This window comes from Trichogramma pretiosum, unplaced genomic scaffold (genome assembly GCF_000599845.2).
Source record: "Trichogramma pretiosum strain Unisexual culture from Peru unplaced genomic scaffold, Tpre_2.0 scaffold6, whole genome shotgun sequence".
NCBI classification, from domain to species: Eukaryota; Metazoa; Arthropoda; class Insecta; order Hymenoptera; family Trichogrammatidae; genus Trichogramma; species Trichogramma pretiosum.
In genome coordinates this window covers 3,216,670-3,242,553 of record NW_019641678.1, presented here as the reverse complement: position 1 = coordinate 3,242,553, position 25,884 = coordinate 3,216,670, and the positions used below count along the sequence as shown (strand labels likewise).

General features: G+C 33.3%; 4 protein-coding genes across 6 annotated transcripts; 2 read left to right on the top strand and 2 right to left on the bottom strand.

The window, feature by feature from the left end:
• Window positions 1-564: 564 nt before the first annotated feature.
• LOC106648189 (tripeptidyl-peptidase 2) lies at window positions 565-7,473 on the top strand. Of its 2 annotated transcripts, XM_014364880.2 has the most exons (17): window positions 565-900; window positions 1,091-1,219; window positions 1,531-1,698; window positions 1,995-2,155; window positions 2,226-2,389; window positions 2,473-2,805; window positions 2,883-3,152; window positions 3,238-3,549; window positions 3,626-3,782; window positions 3,844-4,031; window positions 4,155-4,527; window positions 4,655-4,889; window positions 5,076-5,326; window positions 5,877-6,103; window positions 6,196-6,210; window positions 6,483-6,937; window positions 7,015-7,473. In XM_014364880.2, the coding sequence occupies exons 1-17, from the start codon at window positions 736-738 to the stop codon at window positions 7,216-7,218; spliced, it is 3,807 nt and encodes a 1,268-aa protein (XP_014220366.1). In that variant the 5' UTR covers window positions 565-735; the 3' UTR covers window positions 7,219-7,473. The 2 variants fall into 2 exon arrangements, with proteins under 2 accessions (XP_014220366.1, XP_014220367.1); XM_014364881.2 differs by lacking the exon at window positions 6,196-6,210 and having other exon boundaries at window positions 736-900.
• Window positions 7,474-8,987: 1,514 nt separating this feature from the next.
• Window positions 8,988-11,331, bottom strand: LOC106648261 (E3 ubiquitin-protein ligase MSL2). The gene is made up of 3 exons (XM_014365007.2): window positions 9,740-11,331; window positions 9,488-9,664; window positions 8,988-9,410 (listed from the first exon to the last, which is right to left on the bottom strand). The coding sequence occupies exons 1-3, from the start codon at window positions 10,616-10,618 to the stop codon at window positions 9,147-9,149; spliced, it is 1,320 nt and encodes a 439-aa protein (XP_014220493.1). The 5' UTR covers window positions 10,619-11,331; the 3' UTR covers window positions 8,988-9,146.
• A 1,455-nt stretch (window positions 11,332-12,786) lies between these two features.
• Window positions 12,787-15,495, top strand: LOC106648284 (FYVE, RhoGEF and PH domain-containing protein 4). Of its 2 annotated transcripts, none has more exons than XM_014365041.2 (9): window positions 12,787-12,914; window positions 13,143-13,260; window positions 13,353-13,483; window positions 13,558-13,779; window positions 13,873-14,059; window positions 14,120-14,532; window positions 14,684-14,839; window positions 14,921-15,103; window positions 15,165-15,495. In XM_014365041.2, the coding sequence occupies exons 2-9, from the start codon at window positions 13,152-13,154 to the stop codon at window positions 15,327-15,329; spliced, it is 1,566 nt and encodes a 521-aa protein (XP_014220527.1). In that variant the 5' UTR covers window positions 12,787-12,914; window positions 13,143-13,151; the 3' UTR covers window positions 15,330-15,495. The 2 variants fall into 2 exon arrangements, with proteins under 2 accessions (XP_014220527.1, XP_014220528.1); XM_014365042.2 differs by having other exon boundaries at window positions 13,125-13,260.
• A 1,061-nt stretch (window positions 15,496-16,556) lies between these two features.
• On the bottom strand, window positions 16,557-21,265 carry LOC106648222 (protein FAM122A). Its single transcript, XM_014364937.2, has 5 exons — window positions 19,641-21,265; window positions 19,466-19,529; window positions 18,842-19,281; window positions 18,627-18,767; window positions 16,557-18,418 (listed from the first exon to the last, which is right to left on the bottom strand). The coding sequence occupies exons 1-5, from the start codon at window positions 19,808-19,810 to the stop codon at window positions 18,154-18,156; spliced, it is 1,080 nt and encodes a 359-aa protein (XP_014220423.1). The 5' UTR covers window positions 19,811-21,265; the 3' UTR covers window positions 16,557-18,153.
• Window positions 21,266-25,884: the final 4,619 nt, after the last annotated feature.

Below are 25,884 nucleotides of genomic sequence, written 5' to 3'. Positions count from 1 at the left end.
TTTTCTTTTGTTTATATTTATGACTTTTATAAACCATTGTGAATTAGTTAAAATAAAATTGTTGCGGACTGTAGCGGAAATGGAAGTAAAAATCATCAATTCTCCGAAACCTTTTTTAAAACTCTGAGAATAAATATAAAAAACATCGAAACAAAATTTACCCCGACATCAACAAATATTTAGCAGGAGTTTTGAATGATAGGAGATTTAATTGTCGGTTTTATTCAAACTTTGGCATCCCCTCTATATTAATAACAATTTAAAAAAAAAACATTTAAATATTAATGTATTGATTAAAGCTATAATCTTGACGAATGAAGAAAATTGGTCGTTGTTGACTGTTTAGCATTATGAGATGCTGTTTATAAGACTGCATTTATAAATAATTCCAAATTCGATTAAAGTCCTATTGCATTGCATCCGTAACAATACTTATAAGGTAACACGCAAAAATTCAAAACGAATCTGCGAGCGCTACTAAAGGCATGAGATAGCGATCGCAGTATAGATACAGTCAGGGGCGAAAGACGTGTTTGTATATACTTGCCAGAGCGCGCGCGAGAGAGACAGTTTCGCGAATGGGAAACAGCTGAGACGGGCGCAAATTATTTGCTCGCAGTCCGCTGACGCCAACTCTTCTATCGCGTGAGTGACAAAAGTGTGCTCGACATTATTCCAAATATACCGGTAATACATTAGTGCCGTCGACTTCGTGATCGCGAGAGAACTGCGAGGATGGCCGAGCAAAATATTGATCTCAACTTCCCCGTATGGGGGTTGCTCCCGAAGAAGGAAACCGGAGTCACTCAGTTCATCAACAAATATCCTCAATACGACGGCAGAGGTACTATCATCGCCATCTTTGACTCTGGAGTTGATCCTGGAGCACCCGGTCTACAGGTGAGTTTGCTATAATCCCCTCGTATTTATGTTTACGTTCGAGTGGCTTATTTACATTAATTTTTCGAAATCTGGTAGTCGGTTAAATGTCGACTTTGCTAGACAGATATTTTACTTTTTCAAAATCTGCTAGTCATCTTTCAAAACGGAAATACACGATTGTTTGTATTATAAATTTTGTTTGGTTCAGGTGACATCCGATGGTAAACCCAAAGTTATTGAAAGATTTGACTGCAGTGGCCTTGGCGATGTTGATACAAGCAAAGTTGTCAAAACCATTGATGGATACGTGACAGGTATAACTGGACGAAGACTGAAGGTAATATATGTTATTATTATTGTATCAAATTTTAAGCTTTACCTATATGTTTACCTAAATGATTTTCACTGATCTAATTGTTATATAACTTTTTTTATTTTTAAATGATTGAATAGTGACAAGATCAATTTATTTATTGATAATGTATAAACTTATTTATTTGTTTTTTTTTTTTTTTTTTTTGAGAATAAGAATAAGATTGAACATTATCTCAATTGTAAATTAAATTAGATATCATTCAATTCTTATCTTTTATTTGTAGTCAGAAATAATAAATTTAAAAATAACTTTTTTCTTTACTGATAAATTAGATTCCAGAGAGTTGGAATAATCCAAGTGGAAAATATCATCTTGGTGTAAAAGGTGCATATAGTTTATATCCAAGTAAGTTACGTGAAAGAATTGAACAGTCTAGAAAGAAAAAAAGCTGGGATGAAGGACATAAAACTGCATTGGTTGAAGCTACCAGATTATTACAAGTAAGAATTAAAATTTACTTCAAACTTAGTTTTAAATGATTTGCAGAGTAATCAATGAAAAATTTCTGTGATAACTTTTGAACAGTCTAATAGCGAACTTGATACTAATAAATTAGAACATATTTCGAAACTGTTTGTGTTTAGCCATATAACTGTAACTATATTTATATTTGGCAATTTAATTGAGCTAAGATATTGACCTCATTGCCCATTGAGCCACTTAGATTTTTCTTCATCTATAACTAATGATGTTCTACAACATATCAATCAGTAAACATGTATATATATGACTTTAGGAATTTGAAGCAAGTCATCCACAGCTCTCAACGGCACAAGAAAAATTGGAGAAAGAAGAACTTGAGTCTCGGATAGAATATTTGAATGGTCTTGAAAAAAAATATGAAGATGTTGGACCAACTTATGATTGTGTCGTTTTTCACGATGGACAGATATGGAGGTGAATAAAATTTATTGTATAATTTTTTTAGCTGCAAAGTTAACTCTTTTTTTTAAATTGACTGTAACAGAGCATGTATTGATACATCAGAAGAAGGAAATTTAGCAGCTGGAGTATTTCTCGGAGAATACTCCATCACAAAAGAATATGCTCCTCTTACTCAAGAAGATCAGCTTAATATTTCTATTAACGTTTATGAGGAAGGAAATGTATTGGAAATCGTCAGTCTTTGTTGTAAGTAATCGATCGAATAATCAAAAAAATTGTAAAATATAATTTCAAAAGTTCACTAATCTACCATGAAAATTCGTTTTCAGCACAACACGGGACACATGTAGCGTCAATTGCCGCTGGCAATTTTCCAGACGCCAAAGAATTAAATGGAGTTGCCCCAGGTGCACAAATTATATCTTTGACGATCGGTGATGCACGGCTAAATACCATGGAGACAGGAAGTGCCATCGTTAGAGCAATGATTCGCGTCATGACATATAAGGATAAAATTCATGTTATCAACATGAGCTATGGAGAGCGTGCTCACTGGGCCAATACCGGACGAATCGGTGAACTGATGAACGAAGTTATTGACAAATATGGTGTTTCTTGGGTGAGCTCGGCTGGAAACATGGGTCCTGCATTGTGCACAATAAGTAAATATTTTTCGGGACTCAAATTTGAAACTCTTCATGATTTTACGATTTTAAATAATTTTGTGTAAACTATTTAGATACTCCACCTGATATCAATTCGAATAGTGTCATTGGTGTGGGAGCATACGTTTCACCCGATATGATGATGGCAGAGTACTCACTGAGAGAAAAAATGCCAGGTATGCCGTTTACATGGTCTTCCAGAGGCCCTATGCCTGATGGCGGTTCTGGCGTTTCTGTATGTGCACCTGGTGGTGCCATTACGAGCGTTCCAAACTTCACCCTTCGTAAATGCCAATTGCTCAATGGAACAAGTATGGCAGCTCCTCATGTTGCTGGTGCCGTCGGTAATTTTTATATTGCCTAAATTTAAAAAAAAAAGTTTAATGATTTCGAATGGAATAACTATGTTTCCTATCTAATGATCTACAGCTATACTCATATCTGGACTTCTGGCGAGGAATTTGAAATTTTCACCGTATAGTATCAAACGTGCATTAGAAAACTCTGCACATTTCGTCGATTCTCTAGATCCGTTTGCTCAAGGTTCTGGATTATTGCAAGTAGAGAAATCCTTTGAAAATCTTGTTGCAAATGCCGATGCTCCCGAGCGTGACGTTAGGTTTAACATTAATTGTGGTACCAGTAACGCCAAAGGTATTCACTTGAGAACGGGTGTTATTGACCGTCCAAAGGATTATGCTATTACGGTAGAACCAACATTTTTAGACAGTGAAAATACTGGTAATGATTTATGGCTTATCTTGCAGATAAATATTTAAATGTACACAACTAAATATGAATTTTCGTGGTATTATAGATCCCGCGAGGAAAATTAATTTCAATGTCAGAATTACAATGGTCTGTGACGCACCATGGGTTCATTATCCGACTCATTTCGATCTAATGCATATGCCTAGAGCTTTTGCCATTCGTATTGATGGTACTTCACTGCCAGAAGGTGTTCATTTTACAAGGTAAAAAGATAAATTGCAATTTTTATAGTCATAACAGAACTTAATTAAATTTACATTGTAGTATTCGAGCGTATGATGTATCGAATGTAGACAAGGGTCCACTTTTCCGCATACCCATCACGGTTGTACAACCATCAACAATCCCGAAAACTGCAACTCTTCCGGATCTGGTATTCACGAATGTTGCTTTCAAACCAAATACTATTCAGAGACATTTTATTCTTGTTCCTGAGGATGCCACTTGGGCAGGTAATTCATTATTTATTAATCAGCGTCTTTTTTAATTGATTAAATAATGAAACATTTTTCATTTCAAAAAAATAAAACAAAATACTTATAGTTATTTATTCATGAATCCATATATTTTCACAGTTTTAAAACTCAAGAGTGCAGATAAAGATAAAACTGGACGATTTGTTATGCATACAATGCAGTTGAAGCCTCGTTTAGCCACAAAAACTTTAGAGCTCAATAAGATGCTAAATATTACTTCCCAATCTGAAACGATTCAAGGTTTCACCGTACAAGGAGGCTTAATTTTAGAAGTAGCCATTGCTAAATATTGGGCTAACTTAGGCGATATTCTAATCGATTATACTATCGAATTTCATGGTGTACGTTTATTGAATGGAGATCTAACAATGCAATCTGGCGATGGTATACATCGTTTGGAGCTTCGCAGTTCTCTGCGAAGTGAAGAAGTTGTACCAGTCATATCGCTTAAACACTCTGTTCAAGTTTTGAGGTAATTCATGTATAAATTAGTGGTATCATTAATTAATTAATTGCTTATCATCAAAACAGCTTAAATCTTCGACTTTTATTTTTCCATTTTTTAACTACGATGATCATTATTTTCTATGTTCATGCAGACCTATTGATGCTAAAATCGCACCTTTACGGGCACGCGACATCATCCCGCCCGCCCGCCAAATATTTGAGTTGCAATTGACGTATACATTTCATATAGCAAAGGCTACTGAAATAACGCCCAATGCTGCACTACTTAGCGATTTGTTATACGAAAGTGAATATGAACACCAAATGTGGATGATCTATAACGTCAACAAACAACTCATTTATTGTGGAGATGCTTACCCCAGCAAAGTTAGTATAGTAGAAAACCTATATTATTTTTTCGTTGATCAAGAGCTTTTCCTATATGAGCAACTTTCATCTTAATTCAATAAAATTCTTTCTTGCCATATAATCATGCTTTTTCTATAGAAATGACATAATACTTCCACAGTTTAAGTTTGAAAATAAAATTAACTCAACGTGAATTTTTTGCAGTACACAATTTCGAAAATTGAAAAGGGTGATTATACCTTAAAAATGCAAATACGTCACGAGAAAAAGGAATTATTGGAAAAATTGACAGATATGCCTATGCTTCTAAACCAAAAATTGAGTTCTCAAGTCAATTTAGACGTTTATGCAAGTCAATCACAAGCGATGATTAGTGGTAAAAAAATGGCAGCAGCTTCTATTCCTCCAGGACATATTTTACCATTGTATATTGCACCTTTATCCAACGAAAGCAAGTTAGTATCACGATTAAAATATATTCATTAGTTAACAGAAAAATAGTTGATTTTTACAAAGTAGATTAGATATTATATTTAAAAAAAATAAACTTTTACCATTTACTTTAATTCAATTTCTATTACTTCACAAAAAAAATGCACCCATTTTAATTGTAGAGGTAAATTCTAATCTTATTTTAAATTATTGGTATTGATAATAATACATTTTTACTTAATTTCAATTATAGCACTGACATCATGTGAGTGAAAAACGAATTTTATTGTTTTCCAGTGAAAGCTTTGCTTTGCAAAATCAATCACTCAATACTACTTTTTCAAATTTTCAGTTGTTAGTTGCTTTTGCAGAATCTGTGTTACTTATTTCAGTTACTACTATTGTTTTTAATAGTATAATGATTTAATTTTATCTTTTATTATCTTTAATTGATTTTACTAACATTCAAACAATTAAATATAAGTATTAACCGAAGGTTTTAGAAATGTTGTAAAATTGGCTTATTTATTAGCAATTTATATTATTAAGTTAAAAAATTCATTTTTTTTTTAGAATTTCTAAAGGTGCAACTTTAGGCTCTTATCTCCAAGGAACAATAACTTTCTGCAAGGACGAAATTGGAAAAAAAGTAGATGTTCATCCATTTAAATTTGTCTTGTCGGATTCAGCTAGAAAGCCGATAACCCAGAATAATAAGAGTGAAAAAGAAAAGTTGACTAAATGGGAGGAATATAACGAAGCCATGCGCGATCTAAAATGCAATTGGCTTGCAAAACTTGGTAAATTATTATTTTTATTATCCAATCACTTTTTTAAGTACTGCTTTTACTGTTCAATGATAATTTTTATTGCTTTTTAATTTCGCTTTTAGCACCGTCTATTGGTAGTAAGTTTCTTTTTAATTGAATCATTTCATGTGTAGATAGAAAACCTTTTTTCTGCGTGATTTCCCGTAGTTTATTAATATTCAGTTCTTTAAAATAATTTTTCTGTGTTACCTTCATTCTTTATTAATTGACAAGTCTATTGTTTGATATATTTTTAATGAAAAAACCTTTTAAAGATAGATAATGTAACTAATCAATTAAAAACCCTCAATAATACGAATTTTTATGAAAAGTTCAGTCAATTGACAAATAACATTATATTTTTCCGCAGAACCTGGTGAGCACGCGCACGAACTGTTCAATGAATTGAAATCAACATATCCGGATCATCTGCAAGTTTATACGTCAATGTTAACGTCGCTCGACTCGTCAGATGCTCCTCGTCATGTACCTTATGACGATATTTCAGATCAAACGATTCACTTTGCAAGTCAAATCATTTCTACGGCCGATGATATTATAAAAACGATTGATCAAGAAAAGTTGCTCGCGTACTACGGACTCAAATCAGATCAAAGAGCAGATGCTTTAAAAATAAAATCAAACATGGATAAGCAGAAAGTTTGTCTCATCGATGCTCTTGTTAAAAAAGGTTGTGCTCTCGCACGACTCTGTGTTCATGGAAAGAGAAAAGGTGACACTCAAGAGCATACTAAGGCACTCGCCGATTCTGTTAACAACATTTGGCGAGATGTTCAAAAGTTTGCTGAAGCAACAGATCCAAAAGTACATGAATTTTTCTATTACTATATATATATACCTAAATTTGAACACTTTAAACATTACTTATGGTATTTATATAGGTAATCAGTCTCTCCCTGTGGCATGCACATGTCCACAATCATTATGGCAGATATTTGAAACTACTGGCGCGGGCTTACGAAGATAAACCGGTTAAGGAAATCGACGAGAAATACATTGATATCGCAACAACTTTAGGCTGGAAACATTTAGCACGACATATTTCATCCAGTATACCGTTTAAATATCCAACGGCCTACTTCTAATTATAAAAATATCTCTTAATTTGTAGAAAATGAATTATTTATTCATACGTTTATCATCTTATTAACGTTGATGATATTATTTTTTGGATATTTTTAGATTTTGAATTGAGTACGGCCATCTTCATAACGACATTAAGCTTTTTCGTTTGTGCATTATTATCATTGAGTTAAAAAATTATCTTATACTGTTGAGCACTTTGTGCAAAACCTCTCTATACAGCAATAAATTACCTTATGCGATTGATTAAAGCTATATAAGTATCAGTCTAAGAGTTTTAAGTTAATCATCGTAATTACAAATTTCCGATTTTATTTAAGAAATACTTCGATAAATTAAATGTCTTCATCAAGTACAAAATAGTAAAATCATACGACAAGAACAGTTTTGTTTGCGTTCTGACTCGTCCTTTTTTTGAGATTTAAAACTCTACTAAATAGAGTTTTGTAAAATAACTATTTTTCAATTAAAGCAATCAAATCGAGTTCAAGCAAAGAAGTAATTGAGGCGTAAAAATTAAATAATTGTATCATTTAGAAATAAAATGACTGATTCTATTTCAAATATAATAAATTTGAATTAAAAACTTAAGATTAAAAATCTTTATTCAACCTTTACATCATATTTTTAATCATTTAAACTTTTTACCAATTATACCAGAGGCGGGTTTAAGTAAAAACTAATCTTAAATAAAATATTTTTATTTTTTAATTCTTTTCCCAAGACATTTTTAAATGCATAGTATACAAAGTAACAGATTACTGTTCATCTGGCTTTTTTACATTTTAAATACTCTATATTAATAAATTTGGATTTGTACTAAATCTCTTGTCATTAATGGATGTGCTTTACGTTATAACCTTTTTTTTAATAATTGTCAAAGTTGAAGTCACACCACAACTTCCTTAAGAATTGTATTTTTCATGAAAAGTACCTTAACAATTTCAGCTGCAAAATATATTCTGAGAGTCTCCAGTTACTTGATATATCATATATTTTCGATAAAATACGTTTTATCTTTTAAAAAGATATTTACAAAATTTACGAATATTTGATACAAATTCATCAATTTTAATATCACTATAATTTTAAAAGATCCATTTCAGTAATCATACATGACTACTGAATTACATTTAAATTTAAATAATAAATAAAAAAGTAAAGTATACGTAAAGATTTTGATTTTAAAACTTGATTAAAAAATTCCCTTGAAATGTTGTGAATTTTTGATCTTTTAATTTTTTAAGTTAATGTTCATTGATTTATGAAAATGTAAAAATCATTTTTGATTTGATGTAATAAATGTAGGATTACTATCAAAATATATTTAATGATTTATTATAAAACAAGGCTCTAATGTAGGTATAGGGGTACTGGTCCATAAATTTTTTTACTTACGTAAGAATGGTTCTGTTATTCTCTAAATAATAAATTTGACTAACTTACAGTGCCTTGAAATTCGACTATACAATTACTACAAGCTTATAATAAGCATATTAAAATTCAGTTCTTGAAGGCTCGTAAAAAAATTAGGTCAGAATATTCCGAATTTCATGCAAATGAATATATTTACAAAGTATCTATAGAAATCAAGCTAACTACTCCTAAGAAAAAAAATAAATGATTTTTATGAGTCATGATGAAAATTGTCAATTTCAAAAAGAAAAAACATTTAAACATTAAACATGAATTAAGCACACTTCTGCTTGGCCTCACAACTTTTCTGTTTTGTGTAAAAGACTTTACTTGTTCTTATCTAATACTTCTTTTCTGATGAAATATACCTAACTTTATATGTACAAATTCTTATAACTATAGAACTTATTAGTTTTGTATGTGTATTCACTGTCAAAAACTTTAATACACATTTTAAAAGTTTATTTTTAGTAAGTAAGTTGGAAATGCATTCAGAGTGCATTTAAAGCCTTTGTCATACATCAATTTGTATGTCACTATCATCAGCTTCACTACCTGTACTAGGTAATGCATCATCCCCAACTAAAAGGGCAGTAGGAAGATCTTGAGATATTTCTAGTCTTGGACCTGAAAAGACATTCAAAACTTGAATGGTAGGTGGAGATATTGAAAGACACTGTTGCACTGTACTAAGAGGGTCTGTTGATAAACCATCACAATCTAATGGACTTGTCAATTGCAATTGTAAGTTTTGGAGTTCTGGTATGTGAGGTCGAATCTAAAAATTATTTTTCATAATTAGTCAAACCCAGAATCAATCATAGTAAAATTCAATTTAAAAATTATATTTAATACCTTGAAACCCTCTCTTGTGTGAGGATTCCGACATCCTCTACATCTACACTCAAGACAAGGTTTACTTTCAACATAGCAAGGACACCTTTGCCCACAACATGTTAATTTTCCTGGAATAGCTGTAGCATTTCCACAACGACATCCTTTTCTTTTACTTCGGGATGAACTTGATCTTGACTGGTAAAAACAAAATTAAAATGTAATTGTAAATAACAAATAGACAATAGCAAATTAATTTAACAATAAACGTACCTTATTGTTTTTAACAATTTTTTTAGGTTCGCATTGGGCATAAGTTAACTGAGAAGCAGGAATACATTTCACAAGGCCAAGAGAAGGTTGTGATAATGTTTGTGGCACCTGAGATGGCTGCACAGTAGCAGACACTTGTGGCTCTATTTTTGGTTGCAATAAATTTACAGAATCTTCTGTTGTGGCAGCTTTTCTTCTAATGGTTATCTTATTACCAGTACCAGCATACATCACAGAATAAATAGAAGAACCATTGGAAACAGTCTTTATAGTAGGCGGCTCTTGAGTTGTACTAGCAGTCAGTTGATCTGCATGACTAACTGGTTGGGTATTCGTACTAACATTAGTTTGAGTAGAGGTAGTACTAGTAGTATAAACACAAGGTAAAATACTGTAAGCAGATCTTGAGAGACCTGCATTACTTTTGTAATCATCTTTGAATCCAGCTCCTTCATTGATCAGTTCTGCAAGACAGCTAGCACCCAAACAGGGTATACCATTAGCAGAATTGCTGTTAGTCACAGCAAGTAGAAGACACCTGTAGATGGGTGTGCTTGTGAGATATTCGCAGAGCTTTTTGTAGCACTGCAAAAGTATCCTGAGCTGTACATTCTCAACATACTTATCATAATCTTTGCACCAACCACAGGAGGGCTTGAGCTTTTTTCGTCCACCACGACAGTTTCGACACACATGATGCTGACAGTTAGTCTCTGTGGGAGTGTGTGGCTCAATGAGCAAATTCGAGCAGACAGTGCAGCTGAGGCTCTGGCGCAAATAGGGCACAAGTCGGTAAAGATCCTGCCAGGAGTTAGGCTCCTCGCTGTCAGCTTGAAGCACTAGACGGCAGGTTGACACGTAGAGGCTCGTCGCGTTCATGTTGACGAAGCAGAGGGGTACCGGCCGGTGCTTCGATAGTCTGGTGCAGTCTCTCACGAAGTCGCAAGTAGATCGGAGTTGGACATTAACTGTCGGCCACCGACGCCGGAGTCATTGACACGCGATATTTGTCATTATGCCTGCTCGGAGGCACCGTGACCACGAGAATCAAGAACATCGCTACCGCTCTATCAGAAGTGAAACTGCTGCCATGCTAAGGTTCAACCCGAGCTCCGATCTCACACCGCGCACAATTCAGCCTTGACTTTACTCCGAACTGACACAACCTGCCAATTGAGTATACGTGCGATAGCCAACGATCAGCAGGATATACGCTGTTTGGAGGCCGACGAATGAAGCCTGCCTCGTATTGTGCGAGCGCAGCAGTGCACTGCAGTTCTGCAGTCAGTCGGGGCTATACTTGATACGAGCTCAGCTTGATCGAGTATATTATATAGCCCTAATGCACGAATTCACAACAACACTACAGTTAGGTCGGGCTCTCAAAACGAACGAACTACAGAGAGCACACCGTGTCGACGAGGGCATTTGTGCTTGTATGGAGCAGATAAAAAAGCGAATCTATTTGTCTGCAGTGCAGAGTGCTCTCGTCGCGCGCAGCGAGAAACAAACGTAAACTACCGGTCGCGAACTGTAAACAATCAAGACATTCTGGAGTTTTTATAATACGAAATAGTTTACGCGGAGCAATGCTGCACGGACCGATGCAGAACTGACACTTTATAAGCAATTGGAATCAGCAGTTGTAAGGCCTACTCAAATGTCTTGCTGCACAGTGCATGCGTACGGGCGCGCGCAAGGCAGTCGAGTGCTTACCTATGGTTGGTTACCGGTTCCGGTGATGCTCTTTTTTTATTATTTATATCGAGTCTCGTGTTTCTAAAAAAAAGGCAACTGATAAGAAGATATTATTAGTTGAATCTTGAGCTCGACATCGAAGTCAAAAACAGAAATATTCAATTCAATACCAAAGGAATGCCTGGAATAATGAAGCAGAATTAAATATTGCCGTTTTGTGACGATTCATTTTTAAAAATTATTTGAAAATCATTTCGAAAAGTCAAATAAAAATACTTATAAAATCTGGGAAAAGGTAGTCTTACTAGAGAAATTTGACGTTATCTAATTTAATTTTATCTAAAATCCACACCTAATAATTCAAGTGTTTTTTAAATCATTTACCGAAATTTTATCATTAGTCTCCATGATTAGACTCTACAAAAATGTATCAGAGGATAAAAAATTTCTCCTCTATTATAAAAATGTTTCCTATATCAATAGCATATTAATGAAATTAATGGATTATTTAAAAAAATCATTTTAAAACTAATTTTAATGAGCGTGAATTTAGTGAATTCGTCAAATCTACACATCAAAGATAAGACATTTAAATTGCACTTACGATGAATTCGTTTGAACTTTAGTCATATTGTATTATTCAAAAAAAGTAAAAGTGATGTTGATAATATTGATTTTACGTTTATTCGTAAAAAGCCGGTTATGCATGCGCCGATGAAGTGTGTACATGGTATGCAGGTATAGTACCCATTACATCCAGATAACATCATGTTGCAACTTTACCATCTTATTATTGTACGGCCGAAGTGCCAAAAACGATAACATCATGTTTTTGTGTACAGATGGGGTCGTTGCTCTTACATAGCAGTTAGCACTATAATGACTTTTAAAAATGATTTTCTTTTTAATCAAAGAACTGCAATGAAAAATCGAAAGCTATCTTTGCGTTAATAGGGAAGCACATAGAACTTATATAGTTTTACTTTTAATAATGGTACAATAAAGAATCGAATCGAATTATTATCAAATTCATTGTAAGATTTCAATGTTGTTTGTAGCAATCTAAAGGGTTTCTTCGAAACTGTATACATTGTATGTAGATGTGGTTCTCAACATCTTTGATGATCCTCGTCTTGAAATTGCACTGGATTAATGGCATGTTTGTCACGCAAGACATTTAAATCAAGATTTTTAATTAGCATCCGTAACGTACCTTCGTAATCTGTATTCTATAATGACAGCAACGTGGCGGGTAGCCATGGCTATACGCAATGTTATCTGGGCGCGTGTAGTGCGTCTGGAGCGAGCATCATAATGTTTACCCATCGTAAACACACGTTACTATTCGGTCGGGCAGCGTCTTTGAAAGTGTATCTTTCTTGTTTGTTTTGAATTTGTAATAAAAAATTGTAGAAAGAAAGGATTGTTATGGTGTATTGAAGTGTCAAGAATCTGTTCTTAATACAAAAAACACAAAGTAATTAATTATTACATTTATTTTATGGAAAAATTTAATTCATTTCCAACCGTTATCATATGTGTCATTAAATAATGTCTGAATTAAATTGAATTTAATGCACATACATGTGCCGTTATTAATTTCACACGTTTCACGCGTTAATTCTTGGAATAATTTTATATTTAAACTATCATTTTTGCAAAGTGCATAAAGCTTATCTTTAAAAAGTTTTTTATTTACTGTTAGGTTTTCGATATGGAATTTGACAACTCGCCAAGGACGCCTAAATTAACAAGCGTAACCGACGAGCTGAAAGAAGTTTTATCAAAACGAAAATTGTTAACTACACAAACTCGAATGAAAGGTAATAAAAATTTTTATGTGATTTGAATCTAGACATTTTTTTGAAAATTGAATTTCATTAGAAAAAAATTAATTTATAACTTTTTTTTTTAGTATTGAGTACCTTAGATGAATTTAATGATGAACAAGATGCAAGTAAAGAAGAAAATCTCAGATCTCAAGCAATACAAGAAATTTTGACATCAGAAATCAGCTACATTAATCAGCTTGAAATTATTAGAAATGTATGTTCCAAGTTGAAATAATTTCTTGTAATCTTATAGCTGTAAAAATAATTTAATATATTTTTTTTCTCAAGTTTTTTATGGGACCTATACTAGACAAAAAACTCTTGAGTCGAGCTTCATATTCTACTCTGTTTGAAAATATAGATACAATATATAATGTTAATAATGAACTAGTACAACAGCTGAAACAAAATCCAGAAAATATTGCTCAAGCCTTTCACACATTGGCACCATTTTTTAAATTATACTCTGTTTATGCCTACAATTATAAACAAGCGTTGGATTTATTACAGGTATAAACAGGTTTTTCAGTAGTTTGTTTTACATGTGTTATTTTAAATAATGTCAAATTGTAAGATAAAATAACTGATTTTCATATGATGCAGCAAATTTTAGAAAATAGTCCAGAAGTTTCAAAATTTATAGCAAATCAAGAATCTAGGCCAGAAGTGAGCCAAAAACTTTCTTCTTTGCTAATAGCTCCAATTCAACGAGTACCCAGATATAAATTACTTCTGCAGCAGGTCATTCGTCACACTTCTCCTCGAACAAAAGCATATAATGAATTACAAGGTATGTAAGTTAGTTAGTATTGTTTGGATAAAGGAAATAACTATTAATTATTCTGTTTAGCTTCTTTGGTTGAAATAGAAAAAGTAGCATCTCATATCAATTCAATGGTAGAAGAATATGAAAATACCCAACAATTGCTTGAACTGCAAAAAGTAATAACTAATTTAATTACTCTGGTAAAACCCGGCCGAAAACTCGTCCGACATGGCAAGTTGATGCGCGTCGGACGAGGGGCAAGATCTGCATTTCGCCGATATTTTATTCTGTGCAGCGATATGATACTATATTGTAAGGGTGATCCAGAGTCAACCATGGAATGTTCCTGTGTATTTCCTCTTAACAAAACTACTATCAAAAGAGTATTTAGCACTGAAGTTTTTAGTCTGACATGCAAGGAGGAATATTTATTACTTTATTCAGAAATGGGAGATAGCGAACAGTGGATTACAGCCATAGAAGAAGCCATTGAAAAGGTAATCAAAAGGTGTGGTAGCACCTAGCCGGCAAAGTATAAAAATAAAATTATAAAAAAATTATTTAAAAGAAAAATATATTCATTACCTTGAATTATCTTGGAATTATTTTTAACCAAAGTAATTCTACTATTAAAAATTTATATTTCAGTACCAAGAAAATAGACAATCATTGAGAAAAGATAGTAGCTCTAGAATTCCTGTGCGAAAATTTATTCCTATCAATAAGGATGGTGAGATTGACAATAGACTACGGCGCAAAAGACCTTTAACTTCAATAAAAGAAAATAATGACAATTCCCTGAAAGTAAATCATCGTCTATTTTTGTATTTCGATTAACAAGAATTACGTTAATTTTCAAAAAATATTTGTTTTCTTTTTTTATAGTCAAATAATTCAAATGTTCATATGGATCAAAGCGCTGGAGTTGAAAAAACAACATCGAAAAGTAATTCTCCATTTTCTTTGCCATTTAAACGTTTAAAAAAATCGCCTACAGAAGAAGTGACCGCTAAAAAACATAATGGAATTTTGCGGAATGATAATTCAAATGACAAAATACATGAAACAGTAAGTAGAAAAAACGAAAAAATAATGAATGTGAGATCTATATATATTTTGAAATTTTCAGATATTTTCATCGAAAATATTTTCTCGTTCTTGCCTTTCAATGGACGTCACAGATGAGAATAATACTGATAATGAAGAAAATTTTAGACTCTTGTCATTTAAAACAGTTGGTACAATAATTTCAAAAGTTAGCAACGGTTTAAAAAGTTTATTTTATAAAAATTAACTCTGAAGCTGTTTAGTGTATGTAGAAAGAACGAAATTTTTTTTATACTAACTAAAAAATTGTATATAATAAATAGATATATAGTAAATAGCATTTTTAAAAAATGTATATCGTAATAAATGCTATTTCAAAAGTAACACAATGTGCTGAAAAATATGATGTGAGTTATTTTCTTGAATAAAGATAATTCATATTCGTGTTTATAATATCCGTATTATAGATACCCTATAATTATGTTTAAATGTTGTATGATTGATAACAATTGAAAAATACGTTGTATGTATATAAATGAGAAATTGAACTGTAAAGAATAAATTGAAAATGATTAAGATTTTATAATTATGACTTTATCAATAACCTTTAGTTGAAAATTGTATTAAAAAAAAAAAAAAAATTCTATTAAAAAAAAAAAGTTTTTTTTCGATCCAAGATGATGGCCAACATGAATATTACGACCTTCCTTTTAAGTGATGTGATAAATTTGAAAATTGATAATTACATAAACGAAGTAATATCAATTCATCAATTATAAGTAGTTCGGTCTAAAAAAATTGTTGTAGTTTTGGATGATTGCACGTGAGAAAATTTAATTTTTGTTGAAACTGAAAATCCATGGTCAAATGTATGAATGGATTTCTATTTTCAATCAGCTAGTTTGGCTCTTTTTTCATTTAATTGACATATCCATACATTTGGAAAATTAGGATAATACGACGGTAAGGAGTTGAGGTAAAAAAAATTAATAAATTTGATGTAATATGTTCATTGGATTTTTTATTGCATTCAACTATTTTCAATGCATTTAACTTTGTGTTTTCTTTATGACATATTGCTTAATTAAAGATTATTATAGGAAATGGTCGTGTCATTCACTACACTTTGTTGATGGGCATACGTTAAAAATAATTCACATTACTATGTACAAATTTATGCATCAATTATTTTATATTAAAACAGATAATCATTTTTTCTTAAATACGTTTGTACAATTTAAAATGGGATCTAAATAACTGCTGTAAAATTGTATCAATTTTACAACAGAAGTTATTATTACCACTTCATAAAAGTTCATATAATTCATTATGGCATCCAGTTATTTTTACTGTGGTTGACAATCTTGACAATTTTACAAGATACTTGAAATTTCAAAGAAATCAAAATAATTTGTCAAATCAACATTATTTGAGTAAATTATTTTAGCAATTTTCTTAACAAACTAATAATTTTGTAAAAAAATCATCGATTTAAGGTGTTATTTTTTTAAATGACGCCTATACAGACTTTTTTATTACATTGTTATCATTGAATACATTGGATATTTATTTACAGATATTTTAATATATACACCCAATACATATTGTTCACTCTTCAAAGTTAATTTTAAAATGTATTTCCTTTGTATGTATAATAAATTACATTTTTAAACTAGTACTTGAATTAATTAATATAAAGCAACTTGCTTACGTAATCCTAATAATACCAATATTAGATTGTTATTAAAGATGGAACAACTAATATTAAACAATTTGTTTGCAGTCTCTGTAGAAACTTGTAATTTTATGCTTTGAATTCATTTTTTTGCATATCACAGTTTATTTCAGCATTGATATACATTACTATGTATAAATAAGAATTTTAAAAAATGTTAAAATTGATTGATTAATAAATCTTTTGTTATAATAATATACAAATATGAATTCGTGTAAATTGAAATGTTTGCAATATATTAAAATTATTGCTTGTAATAACGTAGAAAAAGATTAAAATTCAATGGGATTCTATTTTCTCTACTTTGATCATTTCCATATGTTTTAGCTAACAACAATACTTCATAAATAATCAGAAGCCCAAGATTAAAAATTATAGTTTTTAGAAATGATTGGTCAAAACATTAGGTTGACCCAGTTTCTTAATCAAATTCGCTATTTTTAGTTCAGAAGTGAATTTTTTTAAACAGTCATTAAAAAATGCAAGTCTAATAAATTGCTAATTATATACTCAGTGAACATTTTTTTAATGATAAAATTATGATCAAAATATGAAGTTTCATCAGTACTAATATAAAAGCTCTCTAAGATGTTATATCTATATATTCTCAAATGAACCTATAAATGAACATATGAAAGCAAAAAAATATTTGATGAGAATTTAAAATTTTTATCTTCTCAAACCGATACTCATACTTTTATTAATTTCATATAGGAGTTAGGAACAATTTTTAAAAATATTTTTCAAGTTTAAAATATACTCAAGGACTATAGGCGTTTGAAATAGTGATCTTTTAGAGATTATTACACAGCAACTTGTCTTGAACTTGAAATGAATAAATGCATTAAAAGACATTTATTAAAATTATTGATATTTGTCCTACAAATTTGAATTTAGTAAAAAGTTCTTTCCACGTTCTTTAATTATAAATGCACCAAAATAAGAACAATTGATATTCGAGAAATTCAATTAAAGCCCTTTATCAAATAGCAAACTGGAATTTTGGATGAAACTTTTAAAATTTGTTTTATATAAACTATACTACTTGATAAATTATGTAAATAATAAACAATTGAACTCACATAGAATATTAAATTTTTCACATGCATTCATACTATAAGAAGCAAGTACTAAAATCATATAGATACTTGCTTTAATATATCTTTTATATCATTAACATCACAGGTGCACCACTCAATGAATTAATTTAATATACCGACTAGGTTTTATAAGCATTTTGGAGATGCTCGATAACTTGATTTTGGAAATAGATAGATGATGGGTTAAATTTACAAACAGGATTCATAAAACCTTTACAAACTGCAGAGATGAGTATTCACCTAATATCAGCGTCACATGTATTTTCTTGACTGCTTGGTATTGTTTCAGCTTCCATGGCTTTTACTTGTTGAATACCATTGCTATTGCTATCTGACATACTAGTATCATCACTTTGCATACGTCCAGATGCAGGGCTACTTTCTTCAGCAAGCTGATTAGAAAAATTCGGCGAATCTACGCTTGATATTGACTCTGGTGTCCCTACCGAACCAGTACTATTTAAAGTAAGAGTTGAAAACGGACTAGTTGATGTTTCGGCTCTGTAAAATTAAGCATAAATTTGAATGGTTACTATTATTTTATTTTTACATTTTTATAATAATTGTCAAAGTGAAAAATTGAATTATACTTTGAATCTATTGAATTATTTAGTCTAATGTTTCATTGGAGGTTAAAAAAAAAAATTGATAATGTATTATGTATTAATTTTGATTATGTAGTGATTAAGTAAGTGGGTAATAAATTTACCGTGATGGGTTGACTAAACTAAAGGCTCTTTTAATAGGAGGTTGTATCAACCGATCAGAATTTTCATCTAGTTCAAATTTTCTTTTCATTGCTGCTCCTCCAAGACAGCTTGGGCGAATTGAAATAGGACTTAAACTTCTTCTGAAAAAATAAATTATTTTTATTAAGCATTCGTTTTTGAAATTTTATACTTATAAAGTTTATCATTGCATTACCTGGTAGCAAAAGCTTTCCTAGTTGGACTTGGTGATAATGATCCATTTTTCCAAGCTACTGAGCAAGCATGCAAACTCGGTGAAAAACATTGCCTTTGGCCTAATCCAGATCTTGTAGGCGAAGGTGAAGAACACGATGGAGAACCAGGAGATAAACTCAAACTTAAAGTATCAAAGACCTTTTTGTGCTTTTTATCTGGCTTAACTTGTGATGATGTCCCTAATGGAGGTGATTCTGTAGAAGAATCTTTGAAAGTTAAACTTTCAGTTTCAAATGTCAAATCTTCCCAAGATTGGGAAATTTGTATAGCACTATGAATTTCTTTTTCATGAGCTGCTTCACGACCAGCAACTACGTCAATACACTCCTCTCTTCTTAACTGATTTACTCTTGGTGCTAATCTTGGTCCAATGGCCATCACAGCTGCTGCAGTTGGACTCTAAAAATTGAAAGTAATTAAAGATTAAAATTTTATGATTACAGAGTTTTTGCATGGTTATGCAAGTGGTTATGCATAATGAAGCTATGGCATGTTAATTTAAATATTATTGTAAAAAAATATTATGATTATTAGGAATTGCAAAATTCAAAATATAGTCAAAAGTTTATATATTAGTACTTACGCTTGTGCTGAATCTCCTTGACCGGGATATATTGGAAAAATTAGTAAACGGGGATACAGCATCTCTGGAAAATTAAGAATTTTTTAAATAAAATGAATATTTTGTCAGTAAATTTATAAAAATATGATACTGGAATAATTGTAAGGAAAAAAATTACAGTTGCTCAATGTTTTACCTTGGAGGAGCAGGAGTGGTGGTTGCTGTAACAGACATAGTGGCAGCAATTTCGTTGATCATGGGTGCACTATTAGATCTTTTGAGACTAGTTTCTCCTGAACAATCAATGTTCATGGGAGTCACACCGTCGTTGCTTTTGTTGTTTACAAGAATATTTTTGTCCAACATTATCGAGCTGGTAAATTGTTATAGCCTGAGCTGAGCTGCTCGTTGCACCGGTCATAGAGTCGCTACGACCCATCGACGCTCTTTTCGAGAGACCAAGCACTAGATGAGTTGAAATTTTGAAATGATTCAATTGTCAAATGGAATGGACTAGGACTTGGAGGAGCTTGGTGAGAAACACGATGTTACATAGACGGAGCACGATGAGCCTTACGATATGTCGCACAGAATGGACGTCTCGTCGGAAAAGAGAGAACATACACTGAGGCGCACGTATATAAACTAGTATTACACAATCGCGAGTAGCGTGCCGTGCTTCCACGCTATCGAGTGCAGCAACAAAATCGTCCCGTCTCCGTCGACGTATCAAAGCTGTGTTTCTCCTGAAACGTGAACTGCTCGCAACGAGCGAAGCACAAGACGCACCAAAAAATTCCGCCTCTCGAGAGCTATGCTCTTCTCAAACGCTGCCCACTTTGGAATCGGAATCCTAGAAAAGTGACGCTGCACAGCTGCACTCGCGTTTGGTTCGCATGCAGCACGTATATAGTGTATATAACAACAGCATATATACGAGAGGAAAGCGAGACGCGCGCCGGCACTGCGTATAGGCTTTGCAAGCGAGGCGCATGCACGCTTTTATGAGCCTGCAATGCTCGATACTACTACTGCGGGTTGCAGCCTGCAGCTCTGACCTGGCTCGAGACCCCGATGTTGTTGCGCGATGCGCCAACTTTTTTTATTGGATTATTTCGTGAAAAATTCAATATTATGCCGCTCGTAGGTTGTAGGACGTCCGGAGATTGATTCTCGCGCTTGGAAATTGTTTTTTCCGATTCGACGATGACGAGCCACAGCCTGACCACTTTATCTCGGAGATTGGCGACAAATGAATTGACAGACGTGAAAAAGATTCAACGTGCACTTTTCAATTCGGTTGAATAATCTTTACTCCGTTTACCCAGTGAACTTATCTCTCTCTCTGGCTTTTGTTTTTACTCGGAGCTCACGAATTTAAAAAAAAAAGAGGAAATGCGCCTTATGTAGCTAGTCGTTGAGGAGCTCGAGCAAGTAGATTCAGCAAAAGAGCAGAGAGTAAAAAGAAGGTACCAAGATGAAGAAAAGCAGTCTCGTACGAGGAAAAACTCAGATTACTTGGCACAGACACTACACTCGCGATTTTTGCACTTTTTTGCGTCGGCTCACCGATGTTATTCAGTTGATAGAGCGAGTATCGTCTCGACCCATTTTCATTGGAGTCACACTATAAACAACACCGCGATCGCTTCGTTGCTCTCGCTCAAGCTCGCTTATACTACATGTAATATGCCACACTTGCCGTATTATAGCATGCACACACACACCGACGCGTCCTATCACGTACGTACCAGAGAGACAGACTCGTGGTGTACATTTAACTATGAGATGCATGCACGGAACGTAGCAGTCAACTCTGCTCGGCCAAGCTGACTATACTGATCGCGCAAAAGCAAGGCAAAAGTCTCGGGAGCTTGCCTGGGCACACTACTGTGTTTCTGCGCAGACGGGGTTCAGTCAGTCAGCACAATAATTCAGCATAGCAGCTCAGAGTAGCACTATAGCTAGCCGCAGCGCCAGCCAGCCAGTCAGAGCAGGTAATTAACCGAGCTGACACGCAGTGCTGCCACTCTCGGTTCATGCAAGTCGCGTATTTCGAATGTTATCCTTTGTGTATAATAATACCTATTCTATATGTTATAGCTGCGAATGTTGCTGTAAGCGGTGTAAAAAAAAAGTTCGGTTTTTTTCTTTTGTTCTTAATCCGATGCTTCAACGACGTTATCAATTTCTTTGTGGAAATTAAAGTCAAATATTTGTTCGATTTCAATAGCAAAGATAGTAATTTGAAAATAATTAGGTGGCTCAAATTCCTAACAATATTTTTCATCGATATTCGAGGGAATGCATAATTTTTGTGCCCGAAGTTTCAATTGTAAGAGTAACACGATGCACGAACTGTCAAAGAGAATTTTCGAGAATACATACTCAATAGTTCTCAATATTTATTTCATTTCTCTCTTTTTTTTTAACTTTCTACAATATACAATCAGAAATCTCTCACCACTCTGTTCTTTTTTTAATTTATAGCATTTATTATGAAAATTCTTTCAAGTGCATCAACTTCGGAGCAGAGAAACGGAGTGATCAACGAGAAAAACGTGTTTCGTCGCGCAAGGCGCGAGAAATCAAACTTCAGCTGAGCACAATTTTTATTACACGTAATGTAGACATATTAAAGTGCTGTTGCACAATCGCCAGCGCGGAAAAATGCAACAAAGCGATCGTTTATACATGTAACAATGTGCAAAGTAACGCGATATTTTCGATGCGAAAGGAAAATAATTCGTGTCAAGAGCCTCATTAGAAGCGGTGTGAATCAAGTTTTTATCGTTGATGAGTCGCGACTAACAATAATGCAATTTGCACTCCACCGTGCACCATCCATGACCAATGCAAAATACGATAAGTGGAGAGGAGCAATCGATGCAGCATGCAAAAGTGCACCATATCAATTATTCCACAGACACAATTGGCATTGGAAATTTGCCATCGTGTTTTTCAAAAACTCCATTTTCTTCGTCCTTCGTTCTAAAATAAAAACTCGCAATGAGATTTCATCAAAGGAAAAAGAACGATAATATTGATCGTTAATGCCTTTCACGCTTCCACACTTATACCATACTTGTTTTCATCAAGATTACATTATATGCGTTACATTTCCCAATACATAATGCAGCGATAAAAGAAACACATGGCGCCTCTCTCAACGGTAGACATTCCGAATATGTAATCTTGACGATAAAGTTAGACCGAAGCCAGATGAAAATTTTTCGTATTATCATCAAAGGAGGGTCTCTCTCACGCTGCACACGCGTAGCCCCTCACATTTACGTATCGTTCGTGTTAAAATGTTCCGCGACTGAGTGGATTGAATTTCGTGTCGTAGCTTTACAAAACTCGTCAAACTCGACGTACTCGATAAAACTTACATGAGTTTTTTTTGCTTTGTAATCTATATAGGTAATTTCGTGTATTGTGAAGTGACTGGTAGTATATCGGTGTAATTGAGATATTTTTTAAATTCGGGATATCAGACACGAAGATCAAGGGAGAAGCTATATAAATATTTTTATTGTTGAGTAAATTGAATGAAAATGATAACTACTAAAGGCTCTTAAAGCACTGTAAAAAAATTATGAATATTTTCAAAACAATAGCATTGAAAATCAGGTCTAAGGAAGAGTGGATTTTTAATATACTTCTGGTAGTTCTCCTTTTATAAAATATGTTTCTAGAATCCTTGAACTTATTACTGAGGTATTTTCTATCTCTATTCTTAAGAAATGTAAAGAAAACATGCTTCTTCTAATAATAATGAAAACTTCGTTTAGTGAATGACTTGAAAAAATGAATATTTTGTTTATTGTACAATGAAAGACATCGATTTACTACAATACGAAAGATTTGTCTCGCGCGTCATGAAAACTGTAAAAAATTTAATTAATTAAGTTTAATAAATTATTTCATTCTGGTTTACACAGCTGATTTCAAATAAGTACCATGAATTTTCAGTTTTCATGACACACGATTCCAATTTCACATGAAGTGATAAATCGACCACTTTCAGAGTCATATTTAAAAAGTTTCCCGGCCTTACTTATAATATTTAAAATATTATTTAAATTGTACATGAAACCCAAATTGAATAATGAAGTCAATGATCTTATCAGTTATATTTAATACACTTACTCCGCCTAAACTTTTATAACAATAATCACATATATTGATCTTTATCGGCATTACTATAATTTTAGTTAATTTCGAGCAAGTTTCATTAGCTAGTCTCTGCAAATGAACTGAAAAAATGAGTTTTTCAGTATCGAAATAGGATACGTATAACAGTTCTTGAATTATCTATCGCTACTTATTAAACGATATAACGTATTTTTAATGAGAACGACGAGCGAGAGTCCTCGATAAGGTAGATGAAGGCGTTATCTTCGAAGTTGGCTTGCTCAACAGTTGAGAGTGTAATGCCTCTTAAAATTAGCGTCACTCGTCTAAATATACGTACGAGATTAATCTCGTGAATGAAAAGTGAAAATGTGACATACGCAGTCGGAAACTACCGTTCCAAGGCAAATGGCCAAAAATGTGTTGGACCGAGCGACGAAGAACAAGAAACGCGGAATGTGCACAAGTTCGTGCACATGTCCGTAGTTTTTAATGCTACATAATCGAAACTGGACCTAGGCCAAAGTGACGTCCTCTTCTCGATCACATTCACCCGTGATTACTTCGAGTTTATATTTGTTGCGATACAGGACTCGCAGCGTCGTACAATTAGGAAGAGATGCGAGAGGAGTGTCGTATTTAATAAGAATGTCGAAACCCGCACTGATGTATAACCATTTGCGCGATGGGATGATTTCAAAGTGCTTAGAAAAAGAGGAAAGAAAAGAAAATAAAAGAGAAAACGCATATGCGAGAAACTATGGAGGCAGGAGCGTCCACATTAGATACAAAAGCTTATTATGCATAATGTTGTGTGTGTCCCTCGCGAGGGGTTAGTCGCGTATAAGATATGTGTGTCTGTGTGTCGGACTTTTAAAGGAGAAGAGCTCCGAAGTCTCTGACAAGTCGACACCTTTACAAATGGAATGTATCTGTACGGCAAATGCTTGTATGTGTGTGCGTATTTAAATACGCAGGAGAATCAGTGAGAGGCAAATTCGGGACGGACCCTAATATACGCGCACCGATGGTCGTTTCCGCGTGTGGAAGACCTATACACAAATCTCGTCGGTCAGTCCCTGCAGTATACATAAGTATAATACAGTGCCAAGGCAGTGCTCCGCTTACGTATCGCGACGAGACAAACAACAAAGATGTGTGCTATATCTCTCTGGTAGTGGCCACTTTTTTTTTATAACACGCACGCATATTTATACTCGGAGCATCGGTCATACTACTCTACTCTGGCCGCGCGCGCACTTGGCTAGTAGATCTGCTCCGTTAATTTCTAACGCTCACCTTTTACATATTACGGGTAGGATGGCACGTAGGCTTACTTATATAAACATTGTATCTATTCTTGTGCAAATGATGCGTGCACCTCTCGCTCCGCACGCATCTATATAGGTATAGGTCCTATATATGTAGGCTTCTTCCGTCAGTAATAATAATATATACACATATAAAACTCGCATGGGATTTCTTCTCAGAGATACGAGGACTGCCTGGGCTTCGCTCGTTCATTCATCCATGTATATATATGTAGGTCCTATATAGGCATATATGTTACAAGCTAGGCGCGCGTTCACTTTTAAGATTTATGAAGCGAGCCATTGAGATTTTAGATTCCTCGAAATGAATTACGCTTCGGGCCACATTTACTATAACCATATATACGTATACCAGGGCCCATATTTTCATCCCAACTTTTGATCGTTTTATTTTCGTTCCGATCAAAAACGCGTTACCTTTATGTCATTTCGATTTTATAATATACACTCGGCAACAAAATTATCGCAACAAAAAAATTCATCGAAATTTTGTCGATTTTCAAATGTTTCTATCTTGGGCTAGATTTATCGTATCGACACGCTTTTTTTTTTAAATTTCTTGGAAATTTTGTCCTCTTTAAATCCATATAAATTAAGATAAGATTTGAGTCAATGTTGAGTTACCAGTAGTATTTGAGCGTGACCCTAAAAATTACTGAAAAAAAATGACTGTTTGAACGTGTACCAGTACCACAGTGATTTTTTTATCGAAATCTAACATACACCATCGCAAAGTGCTCTTTTTAACGAGTAATTTAAAAAAAAAAAGACCTCTCTACGATTTTTTTAACGCCCTGTAGGTCGATTTGAAGGTACGGTTTATGTACGCATAATGCCCAGAAAATCGTCTTGATTTCAGGTAAACGGGGGATTTTACGTACTTTAAATGGTATCTTCAAATCGACCTACATGGCGTTAAAAAAATCGTAGAGAGGTCTTTTTTTTTTTAAATTACTCGTTAAAAAGAGCACT